At 52.8% G+C, this 21,537-nt stretch overlaps 1 protein-coding gene across 1 annotated transcript; it reads left to right on the top strand.

Annotated features, from left to right (window-relative positions):
* Positions 1-7: 7 nt before the first annotated feature.
* TECR (trans-2,3-enoyl-CoA reductase) lies at positions 8-21,467 on the top strand. The gene is made up of 13 exons (XM_016162107.2): positions 8-147; positions 18,304-18,354; positions 19,060-19,111; positions 19,412-19,456; positions 19,550-19,653; positions 19,728-19,843; positions 19,931-20,036; positions 20,189-20,261; positions 20,353-20,396; positions 20,476-20,533; positions 20,620-20,708; positions 21,093-21,138; positions 21,220-21,467. Exons 1-13 carry the CDS (start codon positions 133-135, stop codon positions 21,345-21,347), a joined length of 927 nt encoding a protein of 308 aa, XP_016017593.1. The 5' UTR covers positions 8-132; the 3' UTR covers positions 21,348-21,467.
* Positions 21,468-21,537: the final 70 nt, after the last annotated feature.

Genomic DNA, 21,537 nt, shown 5'->3' with positions numbered 1-21,537 from the left:
GGGAGGGGCGGGGCGTACGCGGAGCCACCGTAGTCTCGCGCAGCGGTTGGGAGCGCGTGAGGTACCTGTGCTGCGTTGCGTGCGGTCAGGCAGCAGCTGCAGCAGGAGCAGCCGCCGCTGTGTGTAGGAGCAATGAAACATCACGAGGTAAGACATGAGGAACGAGCAACTCCTTTACTCCATCCTTTTTCTTTGTGGAACCAGGGGATCCCTTTTTCTTGTCCTGTCCGAAGGGGGCATCGGACGGCGCAGGCGCAGTGGGCGCGGTTGTGCCGTGGGCTGTTCGTAGATTGCAGTACGCATGTGTGGGGGAGGTAGTTATAATTCCGCAACCCAGGCTGTGTTGGGGTTATTTTTTTCTGGGGTCTGTACAGTACCTGGGGAACTTGCACGTTTCTTGTAGCTCACCTAGCGGGCATAGTTGCAGACTTTGGCGGGGGAGGAGGGAGGGCGTGGGACCCTTGCTCGGGATGCGAGCATGTCTCGCACAAGTCTTGCATCATGCTACCTCAGGCTTAAGAAGGGAGTTTGCAATCAGCCCTCTCTGGCTCGACCTTTGGACACTTTCCCTTGCCCGGTACGCCCCCAAGAAACTTAGGAGGTGAGGGAGATGCTGCCAAGCTTGGCTCCCGGCAAGCAGTAAAACTGGTCTGGCTTTCTGCTAATCTAAGAGATCATCTCTGTCAACCGCTTTCTGTCACTGAGGAGAAATCTCAGGCTCACAGCCACTCTTGAAGCCTATCTTCTGATTCCTAACCTGGGCTTCTTTCCCGTAAAATCAAGCCTTCCGATGTACTTAATCGACCTACCTGATAATAATTGTTATCATTTGTTACTATTAAGTGATCTGACTTTTAAGTAACTATCATTAAATAATGAACTATCATTAAATAAGAAACGTATTAAAAATTTTAAGAATAATTTAGCAAGTGGTCACCCTTGTGCTAATGAGATTCTGTTGCCTCATTCTCTTATCCTCATAGCCTTCGATGTGGACTATTATTAACTATTGTTATTGTGGTTTTTGTAGAAGAAGAAACAGTTTCAGAGATGTTAAGTGACTTACCCAAAGGTTCCCAGTTAGTAAGTAAATGGAAAACAGAAAGAAACTCAGGACTCCAGAGTTGAGTTGCTAACCATTATACCATGCTGGTCCCCACATGAAAATTAGCAGGTCTCGAGAGTTCTTGTCCACCCCCTCCAAATTTAAAAACTCGTGGTAAAATACATATCACATAAAATTTACCATCTTAACCATTATCAGATGTACAGTTCGGTGGCATTAAATACATTCTCACTGTTGTATGACCATCACCACCATCCACATTCAGAGCGCTTTTCTTTTGATCTTGCAAAACTGAAACTCTGTACCCATAAAGCACTAACTTCCTATTCCCTCCTCTTCAGCCCCCCGCAATTGTTAATCTATTTTCTGCCCCTACAAATTTGACTAAACTAAGTACTTCATATAAATGGAAGGAGAGATTGTTTTTATTCACAAGTTGAATACTGCTACCTCTACCTGCCTCCTTTATTATTATTATTTTTGGTAATTTACTCAGAATCTTTTGAAACCTTTACCCCATAAGTGCATGATCATTTTCGACAAGGTACCAAGAATGAGAAGATAGGGATTCAGTAACCTCTCATACCCCTTTCAACTTTGTGATTATTGAATAAAGTTTTAACCTAATTTAACCTTTTCAAACTTTCTGTAACCCCGGAGGAAAAGCCACATTCAGTTTAAAAGATGCAGATTGAAAGATTCATGTGGCATTTTGAAAGTGGAGCTAATTTTATTTTTTGCAAGTTAGCAGGTAAAATAGGCCTTTGAGGACCTTGGGGTGGGCACAGCCCTGAGACTCATGGTTGGACTGGAGGGCATGCTTTACCTTAAACTTTTTCCGTAATAGAAGAAAGGGGGGGGGGGGACTTCAAACCTGATGTTCAAAGTGACCTTGGAGTAAAAAAAAAAAAAATAGTTATTTTGCTGTGTTGTCTCTCCCATTATCATTCTCTGCTAATATTTGCCAAGTACCCACCGTGATGATAGCCACAGAGTTTCTGTATGGGAGGAGCAGTTGTTTCCTAGCCCAGTTTGCACCGCAAGTAAGGTTAGTTTTACTCCAGATGTTTGCTGCCAGATCTATGAAAATAGCAAGGATGCTTTCACTCATATTTAACAAAGGCTGAAGAGAGCTTTCAGCTCCTATCCACATCAAAGAATTTATTTCTGTTTGGGACTAAGTCCCTCCTCCCAAGTGACCCCTTGTCCACTGAGAGGTTGACCTTCAAAAGACCTTTATGGCCCCCAGAGGTTTCTCCTGAGGAATTGCAGTTTACAGGTGATTTAAGTATTGCGCAGAAAGGTGCTGGAATCACAGCAGTGTCACATAGCAAGTTAACCAGGACTGATACCTGATGTTACGGCAGTTAGGATTCCAGTTTGAGGGGAGATTTGTTATTGTTTTGATGACAGTTGCTGTCACTGCCAATCAATCTCCCCTTTGTGATCTGAGATGAAAAAAGTATCCCTTCAGTGGCCTAATTGAGACAGGTCACCCTTGGGCCCTCGCTGAAGCTGGCTCTTACAAGTCCAGAGCAGGTCTTGGGAATTGTCTTGCGGTCAGAGCAACTGGGAAAACAGCTAGAGCATCATGTAAATGAGCCTATTAATTCCCAGGAGACTAAGTCCCTCTCAGCCACCCTGAGCCCCTGTCACTACCCATTTCCTCCCACAACTGGGTACCTTGAGGTGAGATCCTCATTTAGGATCCACCCGATGCCCCCCAAAGGGTAGCTCTCTGTTGGTGCCCAGTTTGCCTATAATCTTAGGTCAAGATAGTGCCTTGCCTCAGGCTGGTTCTTGCTTCAGCTATCTCCACAGGAATAAGTATGTGAAAATTCTGGAACTAGAGTTCTGGTCATTGGACAATTATTTAGTTAGAGTCAAAAAACGGAGTAGGAAAGTGAAAATTAATGGTGTCATAGGGATATGGGCTCTGGATGTGGGCTGAGCTCTGGCTCTGCCACTCAGCAAATAATTGTGTAAGCTAGGGCAAGTTACTTAACTTTTCTGAACATGTCTGTGGCTGCTCCTTGGAATGAAACCCATGTGTGACAGCAAAGGTCAGTCTTAAAGAACATTATGAAGTTTCTGGAAACACGTCAAGGGGTATGCATAAAAGGAGAGGTGCTACATGCAGCTCTGGTTCATTTTAACTGTTGTGCCCAATTCCATTATATGAAAAAAAATTGAGTTTGATTTACTCAGTCCTTTAATAAATTTACAAACATCCTGTTGAGTGGGGAAAAAACAAGTTGTAAAAGTGTAAATTTAAAAGTACCGAATAAGACTTTAATGTACTGTTTATGGATATATACCTAATAAAAGGATAACTTGTAACAAGAGGTGAGAAATGTTAGAGGAATCATCATGGGGAGAGGAGGAGGAAAATAGAGATGTGCGGAAGGCTTTATATGTGTCTATTTTATTTTTTAAAAACGAATCATATAACTAGAGTATAATGAAATATCTGTTAAACCTGAGAGGTGGGATTCTAGATGTCTGTTGTTTCCTGTAATTCTTTTTCCCTGAGTTCTTGTGTCCTTTGAAATAGAATATGAGGGATAACTAGGGTGTTTCTGGCCATTGAGCGCTATTTTAACATGTGAGTCTCTTTGACCCTTGCAGGTTAAATTTGGTGCCTGTTTGCAGGAAGGTGATATGTTCTGAGATGGGGAGTGCTTGATCTCTTCACTGTCACACTCTTCTGCACGCTGTATTGAACAGGCCTTCAGAAAATGCTTTTGGGGTTGATTTTGCATTTGCAGGCAGGATGGACCCTGGTTGTGATCCCCTCTTCCTGAGCTATGTTTTTGTGGCTGGATAATGAAAAAAGTAGGAGCTCTTCACATTTCTGATGTCCTTTCAAAAACCCTGAGAGGTGGGTATTCTTCGTCCCCCACTTTGTGGATTAAGAACTTGCCCAGGGTCAGTCATATCATGGTGGAAATGGGACCTAGACCCAGGTCTGTCCGATTTCTCGTCGATAAAAGAGCCAGAGTCACAATAGTGTGATGATGGTGCTGGTGGCTGCTGCCAGCGGACATGGAGTCCTAGGAGCACCTGATCAGGTGGGGACGAGTATTACTTCTACTTTACAGGTGAGGAAACTGAGGCTCAGATAATTAAATTGCTCAAGGTCACAGAGCCAGGAAGGATTTTGCCTGTCTCTACTTTCTGTGCCTGCCATGGATCCCCCTGCTGATGCTGCCCCAGGCAGCTGGTGACCTGCATGTTTCTGAGGACACAGCATCCTTTTTGGGAGGATGGGAGGGCGGGACATAATGGTCCCTACTTCGCGGGGTTATGGCTTCTAGGGGTTATCGCTCTGGTGAGCATTAGGTGAGCAAATGCACACTAGCTAACACTTAGCAAGTTCTGCTGACCTACTTGCTGCTGGATGGGGCTGAGGTGGAGCAGGGGTGGGAGGCCGACGTGGAGGAGTCGTGTGATGGGTGAGAGTGTGCTCTAGGTGGAACAACTGAACCACACTGGCTGGAACTGCAGGTGCTCCTGAGCCCAGCAGAGCCTCTGGAATGACTGGTTCCTAAGAAGAGAGAAGGCAGAGGATTGACAGCCCTGAGTGGGGAATGTGCTTGTACCTCTGGTGACAAGGTTGTTTGGTTAGGAATCCCTGTACTTTCACTGACAGGCTTGGCTGGGTGAGAAAGGTCAGAGACCTTGGGCTGGTTGGTTAAGTTCAGGCTAGGTCTTAACACTTCTTGCTGTCATTGACAGTGGCAGCTGAGAATGTTCGAATATGGGGGGACAGCCAGAGCATCGCAATAATAATAACAAAGCCACTACCAATGTAGTGCTCACTCTGAGTGCTTTTTATCTAGTAACTCATTAACCCTCACAACAAATTTATGAAGTAGGTATTGTTCTTATCCCTGTTTGACAAGTGGGGAAACTGGGGCACAGAAAAGCAAAGTGACATGCCTGTGGTCACACAGTGAATGGCAGAGCCCAATTCTACCAGACCCAAAGTGGCCTTTGCTGTGGATGCGCCCCGGTGTCATGCACCGAGGCAGGAATGAAGCCTGTGGTCATGAAGGATGGGGCCTGTGGAGACTGCCGAGTCTGCCCTTGGGACAGTTACTTCACTTGCTTAAGCTTCAGTTTTCTTACCCATGAAGCCAGGATGAGGACACCTGTCTTGGAGGGTCACTGGGAAGTAAAAAATACTCAGCACATTTCCCGGCCTGCTGTCAAGTTACAAAGCATTAGGTGGTTAAGGACAAATCACTGAGGTGCCTCAGCGAGGCCACCTGAAGTGCTCTCTGCATGTGGCCTCTTGAATGCCTCAAAAATTGTCAATGAACAAGGCTGATCAGGTTCCCGGAGATGGCTTTGTGCTAATAATAGTCCCAGAAGATGGAGGAAGAAGCCCAGACTCTACTGATCAGTTTTAGTATGTCACACACACTGAAGTCACCCCTGTAGTGGGAACTGTCAAGACAGCACCTGGGCCCACCCCTCCCTGCACAAGTAGCCTGCAGGTTCTGTTGGTCCAGGCATTCTCCTATTGTGGGGCTCCGTGTATCTGTTTTCCAATCCATCCCTTCTTCATTAGTTTATTCGTTCCAGCGTATTTTTTTTCTCTTTACCTATCACAAGCTGGGAATACTGGGAATACCGGGATAAACGAACCACAGGTTCTGTCACCAAGTCTTCCATCTAAGTGAGGCCTGGAGAGGGGTGCCCTTAGGGGAGGGAGAGGGAAACAGCTGTTGCAGAGGCCTGGGGGCCAGACTTCTTGGGTGTCCCCCATCAAGAGATTAAGTTGGTCAGGCAGGGCTTTGTAGCCACCCAACTGCCTGTGGACTTATCTCAAGGATGATGAAAGTCCCTTTTGCTTGTTGATTTTACCTAAAATTTTAACTTCCAGGGGGTGGTTTATTTTTAAGTTTGGAGGTAGGGGAACTTGTGTTATGTGTTCGCTATGTAAATGTTCAGGGTGGTTTCTCATTGACAAGTGCATTGTCCTATGGTTGGTTAGAGATGGGCCATGAGCCTTTCCCAGTCCTCTGAGGGATAAAGGGCCTTTTCAGTAGCTTGCAGTGACTGGCAGGCTAGCACAGCCCTGTCCCTGCTCGAACCAGGCTCTTATGTAAGCAGAGTCCCTAGACCATTCAGTCAGCTAGGAAGACTGCAGAGTTTGTGCTGTTCCCCTGGCCCTTTTGAATTTTTTTTTCTTTTTTTTTTTCTCTCTATTTAAAGGGACCAGGGAGCACTAGCCAGGGTCATGCCAGTTGTGTGGTGGGGCCTATGGGAGCAGCGCCTGTCCTCTGTGGGTGTGGGTTGGACAAGTTTGGGGGACGGTGGTTTAGCATTTGCACTGGAGCATCAGGAAGCAGGTTGAAGCTTGAGGGGTTACAGCTAGAGTCTCCAGTCCTCTTGTGGGGAGAAGCTCTCTCTCAGCACCTCAGGAGTCTGACTCAGCAGGGGCGGGATGGAGGTAACGTCAGAGTTCTTAGGGAGATGTATGGTCTGAAACAGTATATTACTGAATACTGTTTGTTCCCAAGAATCAAATCTAACAAAATCTCCAGGTTGGAGGTGGGGGACCCACAGAGGACAGGGCTGGGCTTGGGCTGGGGAACCCCAGTGCTGGGATGGTTTCAGGAGAAGCAGCTCTGCCCCTCCTGTCTGGGAATCTTGTCATTCAGGTCTCAGCTCAAATGTCACCTCCTCTGAGAGGCTCCCCCTGACCCAGCCAGGCCACATTCATCACCCTGTCACCTCTCTTGTTTTAGTTCTCTGTATAGACTTAGCACCTTTGGATAGTGGGTAGTGTATTCGTTTGTGTGAGCTCCTCATTCTCCTCTTTACCCCTGGTCCCTAGTGGGGCCAGGAGACACTGGAGAGTGAGTGATTATGAACATTTGTTAGAGACACTGACCTAAAGAGCGAGGTACCAGATGGGCTCAATTGGTTAGCCACATTCTTGATGCCCCCCTAAAAGGCACTGCAACTCAAGGGAGGGACCCTCGCACGCGGGTGCAAGGCTGCTTCATGGACCGGCATTTCTGGCTTGGAGCATGTATAGCTTCACTCTGTTAGCCTGGGCTGCCTTCTGTTATGAAGCTGGTCACTGCCCATCTTAAGTTATTTTGGAGTTTGGCCATTTTTTCCCCCTTTTTTGACCCAAAGTGATCTGAATTCTGAGTCATCCAGTAAGGATAAGATGGGGATCCTGTGGGAAGTGCTAAGCCATGATCATCGGGCCCCAAGAATATTTCCTGCCAGGCTTCTCCGTAGGCCCAGGAGCTGCACCTTCCACCACATTCTGGCTCACCTGGGGCCTCAGTGGACAGGAGCATTTCTAGTGACATGAAACAATGTCCAGTCTCCCTGGTTGGGCCTGGGAACATGCATCATTCACGGAGCAAGTGTGGGGAAGGAGGTCCATGTCAAGACTCTTGGAGCCCTTTCCTCTTGCTTCATTTCACTCTAAACCAGAGGGGCAGAACAGAGTGGGTGGAAACCTATGGGGCTCACAGGTACCACTGCAGGTGGGAAGACAGCTGCGGGTGTCTTCCTGGACCCCTCTCTCAAAAGCTAGGGCTGGCATCTTCTCTCAGTTTACCTTTCTCTTGTAGACTTGGCCAGCCCTGATAAACAGTTCAGAAAACCTGTACCATTCTGCTGAGTCCTCTTACACTTGGTACTGCCTTCCTGTCTTCATCCCAAAGTGCACATTTTTCCTCGAGGTGTTTTTATGTTCTTTAAGTTGGGATACATCTTATGATTGACATATATATATATATATCTCTTATGCTGACATAGGAAGTTTTTTTTCCCTTAAAAGTCAGCATCTAGTTTTGAGTCAGTGATAACTCAAGATCCTGGAACTAGGGTGTCTTTTTCACCACTTGCCATACCTATGTCCAAGCCACCAGAGTCTCTGACCTGAGTTGTTTTCGAGACTTTCACTGCTATCTCTGCTTCCACATTTACCCCCTAGCAGCAAGAGGGATCCTTCTCAAAACCTGACCAGGTTGTGGCACTCTGGTGTCTTCCCTAAGTGCTTGTCTTAATGTCCATTTCAGTCTCTTGCTCGGCTGCTTTGCCCTAGAGCCTACTCTGCTCTAGCTTCCCAAGACCCGCCAAGCTCTGTGCTGCCTCAGGGCCTTTGCAGTTTCCCCAGGGAGCCTCTTGCTTTTGCTCAAATCCTATTCCTTAGAAGGGCCTTCCTTGACCACCCCTGTGGCACTCTGGCCCCCTGCCCTGCTTTCTTTTCTTCATTGCGCCAGGTACATGCTGATCATGTTACGTGATAGATGCTTTGCCCGAGTTCCCCTTGAGCGTAGCAGGCCTGTGGGCATGGCCTCCCTCAGCTGTGCTTTCCACTGTATCCCAGCACTGTGTACACACAGGTCTTTCTGTTCATCTCCTAGCCTAGCACCTAGCCCGGGCTGGCGCATGGATAGGCTCAGCAAGTGTTTGCCCAACAAATGAAGAACTGAACGAACTTCTCAGTCAGCAGAAAAAAAACCTCATCTGGAGGTTCCAGATGCCCTCTGTACATGGTTGAGCCCTTTGTAGATATCTGTGCAGCAAGCACATTCTTGCTTTGAGTGCGGGCCGTAGCTTCTGGGGCTGTGCTGCAGCCCCTGAGGAGCACAGGGAACAGGGTGACTGTGCCACTTGTACGTTCTAGAAGGTCTGATGGGCTTGGAATTCCTCTGGGTTAGGGAAAGGCCCAGGAGATGAGGACCCCAGGGGGTGAGGCTGGACGGGGAGATGGGGCCTAGATCTCCCACCCTGACTGGGTAATGCCTTCCATGCCACTTGGCTCCTGGGGACCTGCATGGGGTGAGAAAGTGAGTGATGCCAGTTCCTGGGGACTGGGTCCTGTTGTCAGTCCCCGGAACTGGGTCACAAGCCTTTCCTTTCACATAAACAGTGGAGAGGTTCCTAATGGACTAGCTGTTGTAACAAAAGCAACTCTGGGTGATATGTCAACCAATGCATGTGGCCATGTTCTAATGCAACTTTGTAGAGACTGACATTTGAATTTCGTATAATTTCCACATGTCATGAAATAAGCTTCTTTTGATTTTTCAACCATTTAAAAGTGTAAAAGCCATTCTTAGCTTGTATACAAACAGGCAGGTAGTGGACCAGAATTGGCCTGTGGGCCATAGTTTGCTGACCTCTTCTTCTAAGCTATCCTTTATCATGCTAGAGTTATTTCCATAGCCTCTTATTAGGATTCTTGCTTCTGCCCTATTCCCCTATTCAGGTCATGTTTCTGCTCTGCTCGGAACTCTTTGTGGCTCTCACCTTACTTAAAGTAGAAGACAAAGCCCTCATCCTGCCTATGAAACCCTGCACAACTCCCACCACACTGCCTTCACCTTCTCTAACTCCCTCCTTGCCTCCTCCCTCCAGCCACATGGGCCTTGCTCTGTTGCTTGAGCACCCCAAGCTTGCTGCACCTCAGGGCCTTTGTACAGGCCACTCCTCTGCCTGGATGTTCTCCCCAGGTTTCTGAACTGCTCTTTACTGCCTTCAGGCTTGGCTCAACGTCTCAGGGAGCCCTTTCTTGACCACTTCATATAAAACTGCACACCCCGCCCCCTTCACCTGCCACTCCCTGTCCACTTTCCTATGATACATGTCATCTTCTAATATGTTATGTTGAACTATTTATTTGTCTCTGTTCCCTGACTAAAATGTCAGCTCCATGCAGGCAGGGATTTCTGTCTCCTTCCATGGCTGAATCCCTAGAGCCCTTAACAGTGTCTGGCATGTAGCAGATATTCAGTCTATATGTGCAGTGAATGGACAAGACTGTTTCCTCATCCGCAAAGGGGTATTACTAGTAAAGGAGATAATTCACGTGGAGGATGTGCCTCTGTGTCTGGCATGTTGTGAGCGTGCAGGAGGCGTGTATAAGGCTGGCCCTGTGGATCTCAGACTGGCTGTTACACGAGCTGAGCTCCTGGGGGTGGACTAACCTGCCTGCTGCACTCATGCCGGGAGCATTGGGCTCTGGTGGGGGCATCGGCCTGGATGTGCTCCTCCTTCCGCTCTGGTCAGCCTGTGTCCACAGGGGTCAGTGTCTTCGGCCTCTTCCAGCTTTCTGATCAATAGCACCTTCCTGCCCAGAGATATAGAGAGAGACCACATGTCACTAACCTTTATCTGACCAGGGGATGCAGAGGTATAGATGTGGGCCATCCCTTGGGGGTCTAGGGCCTGGGACAGCCTTGGGGGAAGAGCATTCAGTTCCTAAGGACCAAAATCAGATGGGATCCTGCCTCTGGAGCTTGTAGCTTGTGTACAGTTGGGCTAGTAACTTCTGAGCTTTGGTCTCCTCCTCTGTAAAGTGGGGTAACTGACAATCTAAGAGGGTTAGCGGGAGGCGGTGGAGGGGGAGGCTGGATACTGGGTTTGGCTGAGGCCCCACTGGGAGGCTCCAGGAGAACTGCATTAGTTGTGGTAAAGGTTTTCGGCTTTTTCCAAAGGGCAGGGGTCTGTTTGAGGAAGGCAGCCCAGGTTGAAGGTCCGCCTCTGTCTGTCACCTGGGAGCTTTTGCAGCTATGGATATTGGGCCCCCATCAGAGATCTGGATTTCCTTGTCTAGGTTGTCCCACAGGCAGGCAAGGTTCAGGACCACTGGGCGGGGCTTCTGCACTGCTCCTCTTACAAACATCCAGATGGAGAACCCAAGGCCTAGGCAGGGAAGGTTTGTCTGGCTCTGGGCTCTGCAGCACTGACTCTTGCTCAGTGTTGGCCCTCCCATGATGCTGCTATTCTGGGCCCATTGATGGCCTTAGCCTGCAGCAGGAAAATGTGCAGGAAGTATTACGCCAGATGCTGGGCCTGCTTGGGTCCCTTTGTGTGATGTCAGGAGGTGACAGGTCTTTTGTCCTCAGTATGGCCTGACTCTACTAGGGCCAAGGGAGGCTGAAGCCCGGGAGGAGGTCCAGTCCTCAGGCCCCCCTGCAGGGCACTCCCTGTAGAGGTGGCATATTGTGCAGAGTCTGGACCTTCCAAGACTAGTGTGCTGAAGTTGGTGTGTCGGCAAGGAGGGGGTGACTTCCAGAGAATTGGATCCAGGATTTCCCTGCCCTTTTTTGTTCGCATTTAGTCCTGCTCTTCAGAGGGGTGGCTGTTGCATTGTAGTGGGGAGCAGGGGCTGTGGTCCCAAGCAGGCTGGGTTGGTGTCGGCTCTGGCACTTCCTGGCTGTTTGTGTTGGGCGTGGGCCCCCTCGTTTCTGAGCCCCAGTTATCTGAGCCACCTCACTGTGGTCACAGGCCCAGGTGAAGATAGGTGAGTTATGCAGGTGAAGGTCCTAGCACAGTCCTTGGCACGAGGTCAGCATCTGATACATATTACTCATGGCGGCACTTTCAAATGGAACAGGCACCCAGAGAGGTGCATGGGCTCTGGGTGCCAGGCTCGAGACCCAGAGTCCTCGCCATGTTTGTCCAGTGTCCCCTTCATCTTGGGTCTTCTGTGGTTGCAGCAATCAACTGAGGGGCACCTGAGTACCCAAAGAACATCCTTTGAGTCTGGATGCTACCAGGCTGCATGGGGGCCCTGCCAGCTTCTCCCGACCCTGGGTCCCAGTGATACTGGCATTCAGACCCTGGCACCCTTCATCTGGTCAGTAGGCACAGGAGGTGGGAGCTGGCTGGGGATCTGGGAGTGGGTAGTCAATCTCTGCTCTTCCCAGCCTGGGTGATGACATTCTGCCCTCACCACAACCACCCTGGGCACCTCGGAGAAATGGGGTCACGAGGCAAGGCTACTGGGGAAGGAGGTATTTCTGGTTGAGCAGGTGTGGCTTGTGTTCGCTTCCTGGCAGCTGAGCCCATGGTCTTCTCAGCTGCCCTGGCAGGAACAGTGTGACTGTGATATTTCTGGAAAGTGGGAAGGAAAGGGAGCCAGGAGTGCTGAGCTGCTGAATCTAGGTGAGTGCACTCAGGCCTCTGCATTGGTGAAGTAGGTGAGCTGACCAGGTACTGAGATGGGCCAGGCTGCCATCCTTTGGGCGTGGCAGCCCCTGTGTCCTGAGTGGGAGCAGCAACCTGAGTGCATGCCCTGGCTGGCTGGCTGAAGGACCTGCCTGGTCCTTTGTGTCTTTGCCTGGAATCCTAGGTTGCTCTGAGCAGGGATTGCACCCATAGTAGGCCTCTTGTGTCCCAGCCTCGGAAGAAGATGTCATCCACCAAGGCACACACTCCCCCACAGGCCCCATGTAAGCACTAGCATGGTGGTGCCAGGCTGCCCAACAGAAGGCAGCCCATTTGAAGAGCCCTTTCCTGGCAGGCAGTCCCTGGGGTCCCAGAGAGCCCCCTGGAAGCAGAATGTGCTGCTCTGTGCCATCTGCGCATGGGGACCACTGCAGAGCGCACACTGGCCGGGGCGTAGCCCTAGAGATCTGTGTGTGATGGGGGTCTGGGGTTGGTCATACGCTTGACCTGGGTGTGACCTGCACCCCTTGAAACTTAGCTTATTTATCTGAAAGAGAGCTCCTGGTTCCTGCTTCCTCGGCCACTGTAAAGGTGAAAGGAGGGGATGAGAAGATGTGTCTGGGAAGCCGCTGTTGTTCCAGGCCATCTGTCCTCACCTGTCTCCATTGCGCAGGTCCCATCTTAGGACACGTGGATGTTCCAGGTGCAAATGTGGGAGGTGATGAGGGTGACCTAGAATTCAAGCTGACTCTTGCCTATGCCACCCCCTTGCCTTAGGCCCTGGATGTGGACTCCACCGTGAGGCCACGGAGTCTGGTTTATAGATATGAGAGGCTGTGTTTGTAAAGAGGGGGAAACTGAGGCTTGAGAGTGGTCTGGGCTCCAGGCACTGGTGCCTGGGTCCTGTGTGTTGTGTCTGCCTGGTGGCTTACGTGGAGTGGAACAGCAGTTGCAAACTTGGCTCTTCCTACCTGGGTTTAGGTGGTTCCTGACCTTCCTACTGTCTTCCTGCTCACTGCTGCTCCCTTATGAGGATTAGGTAAAATCAGGTTTCCCCTTCCTCTCACCCCCACGTGCAAATCGTCAGCAGATTCTGTTGCCTCCACCTTCATAGTCTGTCCAAAATTCCCACTTCTCACCCCCATCTTTGCCTCTACCCTGGTCTCCCAATTCCCAGGGGGCACCTGTGAACACCTGGGTCAAGTCACATCCCTTGCAGACCCTCCATGGCTCTCACTTCACCCAATAAAAGCCAGAGTCCTCCCTGTGGGGCACAAGGCCCTGCATGACCTGTCCCAGTCCCCTCCCTGTCTTCATATCCTTTAACTCCTTTGCTTACTCTATTCAGGCCACGTGGCCTCCTTTCTGCTCCACAAACATGCTAGGCACCGTCCAGCATTAAGGTCCTTGAACTTGCCATTCCTGCTGCCTGGAACACTTTTCCCCAAATATGTATGTGGTTTGTTCCCTCATTTTCTGCTGGCCTTTGCTCAGATGCCCCTTTTTGTAGGAAGCATTCCCTGACTACTCTAAAATGGCCATCCTCCCCACTCCTAATGCCCCTTCTCTGTTTTTCTTTTACACCTTTGGTGACAAAACATGCCCCTGCCCCTTGTTCCCTATCCCCCTGCATGTACAGGCTGGAATTCAGGTCCCCTGGGGTTTTGTTCACTGTAGTGCCCAAGCATGGGAAGAAGGGGGTCAGGAATGAATGAATGTGGGGCAGTGGCTGGTCAGTGGCAGAGCTGGGGTTAGCACTCCTCTTGGTCCCATCTTGGTCCCATCCTGTACTGCAGTCGGGAACTTGAAACTGGAGCAAGGCCGCTGCCTTTGCCCTTTTAGCAGGTGGGATGTAAACTGGGGCCACAAGGGGGCAGCAGAGATGTGGCAGCCGTCTGCGCAGTGGGGAGTTGTAGTAGCGGTGGCACCGCCCCTGCTCTCTCGCCCACGTGTGTGTCTTGCTATTGTTAGAGTTCGGCTCACTGTCAGCAGCTGGATGAAGCATCTTTGTACCACCTCTCTGACCTTGGTGTCCTGTCCATGGGCCCCTTCATGGTCGTGGTCAGGATTTGGGGAGAAGGGGCCTGGCTCCCTGGGCATCTAGCCGTGCTATTTCACTAGTATTGGTCCATATTATATATATTCTTTATAAGGTTTATTCTAGATTGGGTATATTTATGTACTTTTTTTTTTGGTGATTAGTATCTTTGTAAATTTTACCGTAACTCTGGGCGGGGCAGTCCCTTTGTAGATGAGGAAATAGAGGTTCAGAAGGGCTGAGTAGCTTGTCTAGGGCCACACAGACAGGAAATAGGTGAGTCCTCCTTGACCAGGTGCCTTACACAGGTTTACAGAGCACAGCTCTGTGCCAGGCTGTGTTCCAGTCCTTGGAAATGACTGGGAGGCAGGTGAGGTCTGGAGGTCAATATTTTAAGTTGATGGTCAGGAAGGGCCTCACTGAAAAGTTGTCTGAAGGCCAGAGGAGGTGAGGGAGGAGCCCTGTCGGGTCTGGGTAGAGTATTCTAGGCAGCGAGAACAGCACATGCAAAGGCCCTAAGCCACTCCTACAGTTGCAAAACTGCTCTCTGGTTTTCTTATTGCCAGATAGGGTCCATCTCTGGAGTGTTGCCTCCCTCACAGCTCTGGGTAGTGGCTCTAGCTCAGAGCAGGTGCTCAGGAAACGGTGTCCCTCTTTCTGCTATTGCTACCTTGATCAGTAACATCTTTATTTCCATGAAGACTGCAAAGGCCAGGGGGGTGCCGCTGCTAAGTAGTGGCTCTGGGTATTTTCCCCTGGACTAGGGAAGGCCACAGCATGGCCCCTGCCTCTCCTGCAGGGTGGGCTGTGGCTTCGCCCCTTGTCCTGGTCCTCCCCTGCCCCATCAACTTGTGCTGCAACGAGTTGCTGTTGCTTAGGCCCTGAGCGGGAGTTCTTCTGGGTGGAACTGTCATTGCATGTGCCCCAGGCTGGGATGCCTGCTCTGTCCTTGTCCTCTGTCCCTGGTAGGCCACCAGGGCCACATTCCCTGCCTGCAGCCATTGGGGGACCTCAGGCCATTGATCCCCTCACAGGCCTCGCTTCATTCATCCATAGAGTAGAATGCGTTGCCACCTCCCTGTCCCTTAGCCCGCCTTCTCCCCAGGGATGGGCCTGGGCCTGCAGCCTCCCCTTCTGTGCTCAGCAGCTGTCTGTGCTGTCTGACCCCAGTCCGGGGCCTGCCCTGGGTCCCCACCCTAGGCTGGCCTCAGGCCTGGGCAGGCATGTGGGGTGTGTGTGTGTGTGTGTGTGAAGCATAAGGCGTGGGAGGTGTGCTTGGGCATTGAGCAGGGGGTGGGGATGGCTGCAGTATCAGTGGGGGTAGGGGTGAGCTCAGGGCCTGATGACTGGAGCACATGACGGGTCTCCCCACATTTAGGCCCTCAGTCGGGGAATGGGGTGGGGGTGGGGAATCTCCTGCTCTATGCCTGTAGACCTTTTTTTTTTGGATGGGTAATTGGGGCCTGTTAGATGCCCCCCCCCACTTTTAAAATTTTTATTAAGATTCACATAACAACATTAACCATTTAAAAGTGAATAGTTCAGTGGCATTTAGTACATCCACAACCACCATGCAACCACCACCTCTATCTAGTTCCACAACTTTCTATCACCCCAAAAGGAGACCAAGTCCCTATTAGTCAACACTCCCCATTCTCCTTCCCCCAGCCCTGGGCAACTAATCACCAGCCTGCTTTCTGTCTCCCTGGATTTACTTGTTCTGGACATTTCATATAAATATGTGATGCTTTGTGTCTGGCTTCTTTCACTTAGCAAAACTTTTGTGTTTTTCCACCTAGCATAACTTTTATTTAACTTTTTATTTCAGAATAATTATAGAAGCACAGAAAGCTGCACAAATAGTACAGAGAGATCCTAGGTCTTTCCCCGACTCCCTGGGCCTTTCAGACCTCTCTTGGGTCGCAGGATTTGGGGCCAGGAAATGGGAAGTGAGAACTGATCCTGCTGCGGTAGCCCTGAGCCGGGGCAGCCCCCAGCCTGGTGGGCCGGGCCCCTGGGTGGTGCCCCGAGGGCCGGGCTTACCTTTGTGAGGCTCAGCTGCTCCTCTTCCCTGGCCTGGGTGCAGTGCTAGGCATAGTGCGGCTGCGGCTGGGAGTGTGGCCCTTCTCCTGGCCGCCTCCTCCTGCTGTCCAGCTACCTCTCCCGGCAGCCAGTTGGGGCCCCCGATGGGCTGTCCGCTCCTCCCAGGCCATGGTGCGGTGCCCAGTTGTAGGGAGGGTAGGATTTCGGCCCTCCCCCAGCAGATGGCAGGCAGGGAGAGGGGCTGGTTGTATTTTAAGCTGTTGAGTGGTTCAGCAGGAACTCGGAGGCCTGGTCTCCCTGGAGGCGCGGTGCTGCCTTCCTGTGGACCACACGGGCTGTGAAGGCATGTGGGCACTGCCTGCCTGGGATGCGGCAACTATTAATATACCTACAGCTACGGGGCAGGCCCTGTGCCCATCTCGGGCCCTGCTGTTCTAAGCCTTTCTGGCACATTCTGAGTGTGCCCCTTCCCTCTCCTACGAGTCCTCTTGGGGGGCCCAGTGCTCCTCTGGCAGGCCTTGTTACCCCTGTGGCTCAGGGGTTCACATAGCCTGGCAGAGCTCTCTCTAGTGCAGTGACAGCAGGCAGCTTGGCCAGGACTTGGGTGCTGGGCTCTCTTCTACACTTCTCTCCATGACGAGGGTGGGCACTGCAGCCACCAGCTGATCAGCAGGGAGACTGGGATCTGAACCCAGGCCCACATGCTCCCCTTCGTGGCAGCTCCCCAGGACCCAAGGTTTTGGAGCACTGTGCATCTGTTGGGCACCAGGCCAGCACTTCACATACCTTGTCTCACGGGAGCCTCACCCCTGAGGCACATCCTTCCTATCTGCCCACGGCCTGAGGCCCAGAGAGAAGTGACTGTGTGGCAGGGCCAGATTCAGTTCTGTGTCCCACCACCTTGTTTCCTGCCCTTCTCACTGTCATTAGATGGTGTATAGGGGAGCCCCTTTATTCGGGGTGGGCTACAGCTGCAGGGGACCCACCAGCAGGTGGGTGGCATGCTTTTAGAGTCTGGCCTGGGCCCTGCCTGCAGTTTCATGTCCTGCTCCTCTATCTCGTGCTGCCACTGACTGAAGGCCCACCAGGGGTGAAAAGGGTCCTCAGCACCTGCCACACAGTGACTGACTTGGGGTCAGACCCAGCCCTGCCTGCCATGGCCCCTGGGATCAGTGAGCCTGCAGGCCCTCACTGCAGCCCCTCCAACAGTTTGCACCTCCACTGCTCTGACCTGTATGCAGTGGGTGGGTCAGATCCCCCTGGGGCTCAGGGAAAATGAGCCTGCATGCGGGCTCTGTGCTCTGGGCTTTGGGGGGCTCAGGGCCTGGATAAGGCTGTTGGGCTGATGCTGCAGGAAGACTGTCCTGAAGGTGGCCTTGAGCATGGCCTGGGTGGATCTAGTGAGAAATATGTGGAGAGGGCGGTCAGGGAGATGGAGCTGAGGCCTCATTAGCTTAGGACTGGGAGCTTTCTGGAAACTTCCTGGTTTCCTGACCCTTTCTACACAGAGAGAAAGTCTTTCTGCACCAATAACTCCGGAATCTGTCACCTCCCTGGGCACACAAGTGCACAAGGGAAATAATCCGAGTGTCTCTTGCAGCTCAGAAGGGGAAATGGATGATCTGTCTTGCGGATTCTCAAAATAGCTGGGATTTCTTCAAGCCCAGTGAACTCTGCCGACCTGAGCCCGGCGCCTGGGTGTGGGCTCCCCATCGGCTTGTCACCCTCCATGCCTGTCTCTGGGGATCTCCTTGCTCCCCAGTGCACTTTGGGGGCTGCGTTCACTGAAAGACTCACTTTCAGGGTAACCCAGTCCCAGGGTCGGCACGTAGGCCTGTGCCGTGGCTCATGGGGGCACTCAGCCTGGGCAGTTTTATATTTAGCTGGGCAAGGCTGTGGGGCCACTCGGGTTACATCTGCACAGAGGTGACAGTGCCAGGGCAGGCGTGGGCTCCTTTCCAGCACCGCGGCAGAATTTGATCGCGCAGCCTGGCCCAGAGAGTTGCGTGTGGAGAGGTCGGTGGTGGGGGCTGACGGCTGGCAGTTCGGGCTGCTGGCCGCACAGGCAGAGTGGGGCAGCATGGATCTGAGTATGAGCTTGGTGGCCCGGGAGGCCAGCCAGGGCCTTGGCCCTAGCCCCAGCTTTGGCCTCAATGGCCTCCCCCGGCCCGCACCACCGAAGGTGGCCAAGAAACCTAAAAAGGCCGTTCTTTTCTTTGAGGTGGAGATTCTGGACGCGAAGACACGGGAGAAGCTGTGCTTCTTGGACAAGGTAGGGCCATGGTGCCAGCTGTACTGGGCCAGGGTACTAGGCCAATGACCACATTCCTTCCGGGATCTCCTGGTTCCGGGGGAGATGGGAGTGACCTTTCAACCTGTGTCCTGACTCTCCACCCCCTGCTTACGGGGGGACACATGAGGGGTACAGTCCTTGGCCTGCCCCTGCTAGTTGGGGTAGAGTGGGCAGCCCTGGCTCCTGGGTGTGGCCAGGAGCAGGCCTCTTGGTGCAGGAGGAGGTGGAGCTGTCTCAGTGGACCTTGCAGGACATCTGGGCCTGGAAAGGAGGTAGAGTTGAGACCTGTCCCCTGTGCAGGCTGGGCCAGGGGATGGGGCTTCTTTCTCAAAGGAGGTCTGGCCGGGGCTATGGGCCTTCACTCTGGCAGGGAGTCATGGGTGGGGTTAGGGGTGAAGAGGAGAGGCAGAGAAGTAGGCCCAGCTTCCTGTGTTCAAACTGGCTAGCTGGGAGCATCCTGGATCCCTGGTAAAACTGGCCCTTAGGCCCACTGCTGTCCCCATCCTGACAGGTCCTTGCTGTTCCTCTCTACCATATGGGCGGAGGCCTGGACCCCAATCCTTCCTGCTCCCATATCAGCTACCCAGGCCACTGTTCATCCCCCGTCACCAGGGGGGATTCTGCATCAGGGTTTGGGGCTCCCCACCATGGGGCTGACTTCCCTGCGGCCTATGCTTCCCTCAGGTGGAGCCCCATGCCACCATCGCTGAGATCAAGAATCTTTTCACTAAGAACCGTAAGTCCAGGGCCCAGCCACACTGCCTTCTGCAGCCTCCTTGGGCAAGGGCCTCCGGGTGGGACCCCTCCTGGGAGCCTCTCCCCTTAGTGCCTGCAGCGGCACCCCCCGTGTGGCCATCGGCACGAATACCCTTGCTGGGGTTTAGGAAGGACAACATTCTGATTCTGCCCATGCTCTTTTGGGCCATGTCCTGGAGCCACCCACGTAGGCCACAGAGGCTTTGTTGGAGGCGGGAGGTGCTGTGGGGTCCCTGGGCCCTGCTAGGCTGTGCACTGTGACGCCCTGCTCTCCCCACAGATCCGCAGTGGTACCCTGCCCGGCAGTCCCTCCGCCTGGACCCCAGTGAGTATCGCCCTCCGCTGGCCATTCCCGGGCACCCCAGTGGCAGTGGGGAGGGCCTGGGCAGCCCTTGAGCCCTGGCCTATCTCTCCACAGAGGGCAAGTCCCTGAAGGATGAGGACGTTCTGCAGAAGCTGCCTGTGGGTACCACGGCCACACTTTACTTCCGAGACCTGGGTGCCCAGATCAGCTGGGTGACGGTGAGTCCCAGCCCTGCCAAGCTTTCTCTCCCATCAGCTATGTTGGGATGACTCAACTGTCCCCGTACTCCCAGGTATTCCTGACAGAGTACGCGGGGCCCCTTTTCATCTACCTGCTCTTTTACTTCCGGGTGCCCTTCATCTATGGCCACAAATACGACTTCACATCCAGCCGGCACACGGTGGTGCAGTGAGTGGGCCAGGCTGCAGGGGATGGAGGGGGTGGGGGGAAGGCCTGTGGACAGGCCTGCCGCTGAACTGGTTCCCCCTACCCCAGCCTCGCTTGCATCTGCCACTCATTCCACTACATCAAGCGCCTGCTGGAGACACTCTTCGTGCATCGCTTCTCTCATGGCACCATGCCCTTGCGCAATATCTTCAAGGTGAGGCTCCTGCCTAGTGTCCCAGACTCATCCACTCAGCCCCGTCCCCTCTCACCCCCCCACCCAAGGCCCACTCATATGGCCCTCACCCCACCCACCCAGGCCCTGCCCTCTGCCCTGCCAAGCCCCATCCTAGCCCTGCTGCCTTTCAGAACTGCACCTACTACTGGGGCTTCGCTGCGTGGATGGCCTATTACATCAACCACCCTCTCTACACGCCCCCTAGTAAGTGGCTTTGGGGATCCTGCTCCCCCTGCGAGCCACCATCCTCCACTGGGTTCCCCTCATGGGCCTCCCTTCTCTGCTTCCTTTTTAGCCTATGGAGCTCAGCAGGTTAAACTGGCACTTGCTATCTTTGTGGTAAGCAGGCTGGATGGGCGATGGGGCGGAGAAAGTCTGGGGAGTTCTGGGTTCTGAGCTGACCCTGCTTCTGTGACAGATCTGTCAGCTGGGCAATTTCTCTATCCACATGGCCCTGCGGGACCTGCGGCCAGCAGGTGAGTGACCTTATCTGGGCAGCGGGGGCAGGCAGGCTGGCAGGCTGGCCAGGAGGTCTTACTTGCCCTTCCCATCCTGTTGCCAGGGTCCAAGACCAGGAAGATCCCCTATCCCACTAAGAACCCCTTCACGTGGCTTTTCCTGCTGGTGTCCTGCCCCAACTATACCTATGAGGTAAGGGCATGCCCTGCTCCCCTCCTTTTTCCTTCCTGGGGTTTCAGGTTCCATTTGGAGGGGCCAGTCCTTAGCAGGGGGTTTCCTGGCTCGGCAGCTGCTTTTGCAATTCAAACTTGGAACATCTGGAGCTGGAGAGACTATGGCCTCTGAAGGTTGGGAGGTGTTAAGGCTGGACTTCTGGGGGTTGGGGGTTGAGGGGCAGTTTTGACATGTGTGCCGCCCCTTGACTGAGGACCCCTCTAGCATTAGAGATTGGTTCCCACTCCCCACTTGGAAAATAAGGGTTGAGGGGAAGGTGGCCCACGGCATGGGTGAGGCTGCAGTAGAACAGCTGGCCTACCCAGGCCTGCCCGCCCTCTTCTCCGCCCACTCTGCTTACAGGTGGGGTCCTGGATTGGCTTTGCCATCATGACACAGTGTCTCCCAGGTGAGCCTGCTCCCTTCCCTCAGGTGGGCCCTGCTGTTCCAGGCCATGCTGCCCTCCCTGACCCCCTTCTCTGCCCTGCAGTGGCCCTCTTCTCCCTGGTGGGCTTCACCCAGATGACCATCTGGGCCAAGGGCAAGCACCGCAGCTACCTGAAGGAATTCCGAGACTACCCGCCCCTGCGCATGCCCATCATCCCCTTCCTGCTCTAAATTGCCCACCTTGGCTCAGCCAAGCTCTTGTCCCCCCACCCCTTGTCCTTTTGGGGTATTAGTGGGGACCACCACTCTTCAGCGCATGGAATAAAACCTGCCTGCTCAACCTGACTCAGACTTGTGTGTGTGTCTGTGTGTTTCTTTTTTTGGGGGGTGGGGTGGGGTGGGGTGGGGAGGATGCAGTTTG

Source organism: Rousettus aegyptiacus, unplaced genomic scaffold, assembly GCF_014176215.1.
Source record: "Rousettus aegyptiacus isolate mRouAeg1 unplaced genomic scaffold, mRouAeg1.p scaffold_m13_p_16, whole genome shotgun sequence".
In the NCBI taxonomy this organism is placed as follows: domain Eukaryota; kingdom Metazoa; phylum Chordata; class Mammalia; order Chiroptera; family Pteropodidae; genus Rousettus; species Rousettus aegyptiacus.
The sequence above is the reverse complement of the archived record's forward strand: the minus strand, read 5'-3'. Positions and strand labels throughout refer to the sequence as shown.

What these genes read in the sequence shown, in the direction of transcription:
- TECR (XM_016162107.2), top strand. An exon ending in AGCTGTGCTTCTTGGACAAG is followed by an intron (nt 18,355 to 19,059) that starts GTAGGGCCATGG and finishes TGCTTCCCTCAG; the next exon opens with GTGGAGCCCCATGCCACCAT. An exon ending in CCTTGCGCAATATCTTCAAG is followed by an intron (nt 20,037 to 20,188) that starts GTGAGGCTCCTG and finishes GCTGCCTTTCAG; the next exon opens with AACTGCACCTACTACTGGGG.